At 39.2% G+C, this 6711-nt stretch overlaps 1 protein-coding gene across 2 annotated transcripts in view; it reads right to left on the bottom strand.

Annotated features, from left to right (window-relative positions):
* Positions 1 to 639: 639 nt before the first annotated feature.
* igdcc3 (immunoglobulin superfamily, DCC subclass, member 3) overlaps positions 640 to 6711 on the bottom strand; it is a 217182-nt gene continuing 211110 nt past the window's right edge. For both annotated transcript variants that reach the window (XM_034191657.1, XM_034191648.1), the window contains 5 exons: positions 6394 to 6582; positions 6186 to 6290; positions 4742 to 4877; positions 4399 to 4609; positions 640 to 2104 (listed from right to left, as the gene is read on the bottom strand). In XM_034191657.1, coding sequence (XP_034047548.1) covers positions 1961 to 2104; positions 4399 to 4609; positions 4742 to 4877; positions 6186 to 6290; positions 6394 to 6582 — 785 coding nt within the window. In that variant the 3' untranslated portion in view covers positions 640 to 1960. The remainder of the gene's footprint in view (positions 2105 to 4398; positions 4610 to 4741; positions 4878 to 6185; positions 6291 to 6393; positions 6583 to 6711) is intronic.

Below are 6711 nucleotides of genomic sequence, written 5' to 3' on the forward strand. Positions count from 1 at the left end.
CAATTTTTGTCAATATGTCAATGACATATTTCACGTCAAAAAATTATAGTCAGATTCTTTCATTTGGAAATAGCGGCCATTTTTATGCTGAAAACAGCCAATTTGGGTATTTGGACCCAGTTTTCTCAAAAACTGTCCAAAAACTTTTCTTTTAATTTAACAAGGGCATAATATTAGTCATTGACATTGTTCCTGTCCCCAAATTATTTGCGTAGATTTGTTCATTTGGAAATGGCAGCAACAGTCACCTGAGAAAAAATGCTTGGTGGTCTTCAACATTGACTTCCTCTCTCATACTAGCGTCTGTCTTGGATAGAACTGTGAAATTTAGTGTAGTATTTGCGGCTTTTCTATAAACCACACGTTACTGTACGCGTTTCGTGTGCACAGTTCACCACTAACATTAACATGTTGCATTGAGGCTATACGCGACATGTGCCTCTGTGTGAAGGAGGCCTAAAAACAACACAACAAAGGTGATATAAAAAACAAAATTACTAAGAACACCAAATATCCAGGAACACATTAGAAATATACCGCTGCCAATTTTCAGTTAAATCACTTTTTGTGAAATCTGAAGGATTTGTGCTTGATTTTTTACTTGTTACATACATCACATATGTATAAACGTGCACGCACTGAGAACCACAAATACACACTTTATAAATGATGTACACTTTCATTCACAGCACTGACTGATACACATATGATGTTTGTATTGTACATGCCACCTCCTGTTAAAAAAATTTGTTCATTTCGCAGCTAACGTCATTAGCAAGTGGCGAATATCTCTAACAATCATTTCATTCAACTTGGCAAACTAAGCTTAAAAACATATTATGGACCTTTAAATGAAATTAAATCTAGAAAAATAATAACACATCAACATGTTTAACACATATTCCATACATACTGTAATTCTTACAACAGTGTTAGAAGTCTGTCACTTTGTATGAGGTACCGATTTATCTACAAACACGTTTTCATCAATGGTGGGAAGCCAGGATATCAGAGGGAAAAGAAAGCTTTTCCATACGCAATAAACAGACAGACAACAACAACAGTGACAACATTAACATTTGTTATCTTGAGGTAGAACATTAACTTCAGCATTTGGAAGTGCTTCATGTTGGATACTCGTTTTGTTTCCGCTCTTACAAGCAGGAAAAAGAGAGACGTTTCTTGACATCTGAGGTAGTGTAGCACCTGATCTCAATCTTCCAACCAATCAGTTCCTCTGCATGTAAAGTAATTGTGAGCTCAGGGAAGGTAAAGTCCCAAAAAGCTTCCCACAACACATTCATTCCAGCTGAGGTAGGTTTTTGTTGAACAATAAGATTCACACAGCCAGGTCTAGTGCCTGTATGAAGGCCAAAAACTAAGAACAAATGTTGGTATTACTGAAACAAAGTCCTGAGACAGAAGATACTGAATCCCTGGAGGAAGACCAAAGTCTTCTGCAACCGAGAAGGTGGAATCATTGGTTGGGTGAGAACAGGCAGCCGGAGTCTGACATCCACAGAAGAGTAGAGGTAAGACCAATAACTTAGAACCACTTTCACGTATCCATGATAAAGATATATATATGTATATATATATTTATAAACCTAAAAATAAAATCATCATTGTATAATAAGGACATTCTGGGACCTCTATTCTCTGTGCTACCAAACACCAGAAAATGAACAATTATGTAAAAATAACATTTAAATGGCCTGCTGAACTAAAAACAGCTGTCCATCCAAAGAAAGCTCTCCAAACCCAGGCCAAGTCACTCCAACGAACAGTCCAATATCTCCAAGAACGTCTTAATTTACCAATAAAAAGAGGCAAAAACCACACAATCTTTCACCAAAAAAAAAAGAAAACTACTTTGAAATGAACATTTGTCAACCTGAGTGAGTTTTGAGTCTGTGTCGACACTGTAGACAGCGTCGTGTGAATTGGCCTTCATACATGATTAACCTTGGCCCTGTTGACCCGTTTCTGCTGGAGGAGGCTCGTGGAACTGTGTCTCCGTGTCACGCTCCAACGTGAACTCATCCAGCGGGATGGTAGACAGCTGGGTGTCATTCAGCACACAGGCAACAAGGCTGCTGTCAGACTGAAAACACACAAAAGTACATTCAGACCCTTTAATTCACTGATGGTGCAGCGTCCTTCTACAACAAGATGATTTTACAAGCTAGACAATACGACTTTCAATCATGACTGTGTCATGGCACTTTTAGTAGTTTAAGCTTCTATTGAATTATGCACTTGAATTGTAGGCAGTTTTTTTTTTCAAGGCAGCAAGCTATTTATGAGACATTTCATGTGGCACTATTGCTTATCCTGGAAATGGACCAGAATCATTCCATTTCTGTGGTGAATCAAACGTTAACCATTTCAATAATGTGTATGTGTTTTGAATAATATGTGCAATAAGCTTCATAAGTATTTGGACATTCACTCAACATATATATCTATATTTTTGTATGTGTAATTTTGTCTCTCTATACCATGTTGTTGAAATGACACAATCAAGATGTGGCTATCATGTAGACTTTTATCTTTAGATCAAAGGGTTCAAAAAATATTACAATAACAATTAAAGAATTTTTATGCAGTCCCTCCATTTTCAGAGGCCATAGCAGTGGAACAAACTAAATGGAAGTAATAATAATAATACATTTTATTTATAACGCACTTTACATTCCATAGAATCTCAAAGTGCTATTGTAAAGTATTGCTACAGTATTGTTGTTAATACACATTTTCACATTTACAGACGTGAAGATGAAAGACATTTTCTTCAGACAAGTCGGGATGGATACATGATCCAAATCACTGAATATGTCTTGGACTTCATTTGCATGAATCATTAATCATTAAATACAAATAGTGTGATACTGTATTGTAAATCAATCCGAGTAAGTAGTTTTCAAAAACTGAGTGACTGTCTAAGAAAGAGACAAGTGAGGAAACCACCAAGACACCCATGACTTTTGTCGGTTACATTATCACAAGTACTTCGCAGTTCATACCATAATATTTTAAACATTTTGTTCTGTTCAATACAGCAGAAATAAATATTATGTTTGTACGTTAGCATTCTGTTAGTTCGCTGTTGTAAGATGGTGTTACTGTGATCTTTTCATTCTGGATGATTGATTTCCATTTAGTTCTTCGTGCAAATGACGAGGCAGACCTGGGTGCTGTTGCCACAGGTTGGAGCTTCAAAAACCTTTTGCCCAGCCATTGGCTAACCATCTGATCCTCGAAGACCCTTCCAGGACTGGGAAATGTGACATCTACAGTGAATTGTGGAAACTTGCAGTACTTGTGGAAGCATATTTTGTATGAATTCTGGAGAATGCTTGTCCTATGACTCATTTGGTTTTGGTCACCAATTTGCCAATTGCAGTCCATCCATCATCATTTGAATGTCATTTGTGCCATCAGTTGTTGAAACCACTGGACTCTAATATGTGCATGGTTGCTGAACTGCAATATTCTTGTATTTGCATGAGTGACAATTATTTTTTGGGCTTTATTTTAATTATAATTTTGTTATTGGTAGCATGGCCAAAGCAGATGGGCATGCCACTGAGTCTGGTCTGCTTGAGGTTTCTTCCTATAATCAAAAACCATCTGTGGGAGTTTCTCCTGACCACTGTTGCCAATGTGCTTTCTCAGAGGGTGGGTCGGCTTAGACCTTATTCTTGTGAAGTGCATTGGGGCGACTTAACTTATGATTTAGTGCTGTATAAAGAAACTGAATTGAATTTTATGTTCACAGAATGTGAAACAAACAGAGTTGTACGTTTCTAGCTTAATTCGTTAACTTACACTCAACCAGTATAAGCAAGGAAGCCCACTGGTCTTATTTTGCAATGTTAAAGAAAGATTACAAATATATACGACTATATTTTTCTTCTCATTCAGATTTGTCTTTATGAAACGTGATTAAAATATGTACTTAAGTCTTGGTAGAAATATGTACTCACTTGAGCAATTTAAGTTTTATTTGGGATGCACTGAACAGAAATCAGTAAAAGTATTTCGGACAGAAACCTGCTTTTGTGTTGTTAGTACTGCTGTTGTGTTGTGGAGCTTTGTCGAGTATTTCTTTGCATGCATCATCTACTTTGCAACAAGCAAATTTACAAAAATCTTAAAAAAATCTTTTTCCCATTGTAATTATGGGGTATTGTGTGTAGAATTTTGAGGAAAAATATGAATTTCCTCCATTTTCAAATAAGGTTGTAACATAACAAAATGTGAAAAAGTGAGGCGCTGTGAATACTTTCTGGATGCACCACAATTAATATGATCTTGACTCACTTTTTATGCTGTAAAAACAGCTGACATTTGTCACCACAGGGACAGCAAATGGCATTTTCTGTCAGTACTCACCATGCAGTTTTCTTGTGTATTGTGATGGGAGAAAAGTCTCTGAAGCTCATTGCTTTCGACTACTTTCCTCCCTGCTGTGATGCCATTGACCTCCATCTCTCTTCTGGAAGTCCTGTTCAGGCCAGAGGCCCCCTGGGAAGAGGATGAGGATTCCAGCGCTGCCCTGGGACCTGCCTGAGGTGTGGCCTGAACTGTCTTACACATCATTAGCCTGGAGGTTACACAGGGAAAATAAAAACCACTTGTCAGCTGCCTACCAGTGACAGATTGACAATAATCCTACAATATTACTGGCCAACCGTTTGCTTTGATATGTCACCATTGACATCACGTCCTTACACACCTGCCCCGGTAGCTGAACACGAGGAAGAGCATGCAGAAAATGATGCAGGTGAGTCCGATGTGAATTCCGATGATGATGCCTGTTGTGGATGTTTTGCTCTGCTGATCTTTCACACAGTCACACGGGGTGTCTGATACTGAAGACAAACATTAGATATTACAATCAAACCAGCTTAATGAAGGAGTGACACACAAACATATATGTTCCTGTCGCACGCACATATGTGTAGAAATGTGGTGCTGGACTAAAGGTTACAGAAGTGAGCTTTGGACCAGAGGGTCAGTGGTTCAATCCTCCAAACACACAGCAAAATCTGTGGGCAAAGTAAAGAACAGCAGTTTTTCTACTTGTGTTACCAGCAAGGTGTCTTTGAACTATACACTGTTGTTTTGGAGCTCCTCAGTAGCTAAAAAAAAAAAAAATCAGACGATTGTACTTGAAACCTTCCAGATGTGAGCATGTGAGGGTAAACTACAAGAAAGTCCTCTAAGTGCCACTACCCTGTGTAACGGATGCTATCGCACTAGCATCGTCAGTGTAATTAAATCATACTTGGCCAAATTTTGAACTCTTCTACACATGGATTGATGTAGCTGTAGTCAAATTAACCCAAGTATGGATGGCACAAAAGCAAACATAATGTAACTTTTCACTTATCCAGAGAAAGACTGTGCTAGAGAGCAAGCCAGAGAGCCTAGCTCCATCACTACAGCAGGATATCGGTACTAACTATAGGAAGGTTGGCAAGCTTTTGTTTTTACAAGGAAACAATGTATTCTACTCATGTGATCATTGGGTAATGTCACACCACTGTTCAGCTTGTGAATGTACTAAATAATTTAACTTTTCATCAGTATGTGAGTTCTCCACACTGAGAAGTCAATACCTGCAACAGCAACTGATGTCAACAAGCTTTGGTTACGCTGTATCACACAGGTAGTACGGGCTTTGTCAATCCTTACCAGTGACCTGAGGCAATAACTGAATGTCTCTTTTACTAGGTCCCTTCAGAGGATTCTTGGGCAGTATTGCTTTCACAAAATGTCATTGCAGTTGGAGAGTATCATTAGCATTGTGAGGGAATGTCAGCTATGTCAGTGTGGTCATGTGACACATTTCTGTGTGCATGATCCAGCACACCGATACCTCAGTGTTGAGGGCCCCAGTGGCTGGAGAAGGCCATGGGGATGACCACGTTTTGCCTGACTGCAGCAAACAGATGCTTACTTTTGAAACATGGGGATGGATCAGTTGTCTGCCTGGCTGTTTGCCATTCAGGACGCAAGACTCTTACACAATATAGTGGATGTGTGTGGTGATTTGCTGCACCAGTCCATGCTCCCAGACTTGAACTGACAATCCCTCAGCCAGTGAGATGGTTCTGAATGGACACTCTGGAGTCATATGTGATGGTGTGATGTCTTCAGATGTGTCAGATAATCACCAGATTTCTCCACCGTCTCCCTCAGTGAAACAAATCGCATGGTGGCATTTCCATCTCCATGTTGGTTGTAGGCCAGCAGCTTTATCTCATATACCAGTGCAGGATCTGGACAGGAGAGAAGATGGTGATGGATAAGAGGTAAAGAAACAGGAGAAGAAGAAATGAAGAAGTATGTTGAATAAACAGTCACTTGATGTTCATATCTCACCCAGCTGAGTGATGTTGTACTGGGTGATGTTGCGAGGGAATGTAATAGGACCAGTGAAATATGGTGCATGAGCTCTTCTGTAATACAGTTTGAATCCTTGGTGCTGGCCCATCTTTAGGGAAGGCTCCCACACTGCTTGTACCATGCTGCTGTTCACCACCTTGGTGTAGAGGGAAGGAGGTGCTGGCACTGTAACAACACAGAAAATCAACATACAGTAGCTGACACCGTTATAGTAGAAACACTGACAACGTGAATACAAGAGGTATTTTTCTGTTGTTTTAAAGGCTGGACGAATAAAATAAAAGGTGATATTGG

This window comes from Thalassophryne amazonica, chromosome 2, assembly GCF_902500255.1.
Source record: "Thalassophryne amazonica chromosome 2, fThaAma1.1, whole genome shotgun sequence".
Classification (NCBI taxonomy): Eukaryota; Metazoa; Chordata; class Actinopteri; order Batrachoidiformes; family Batrachoididae; genus Thalassophryne; species Thalassophryne amazonica.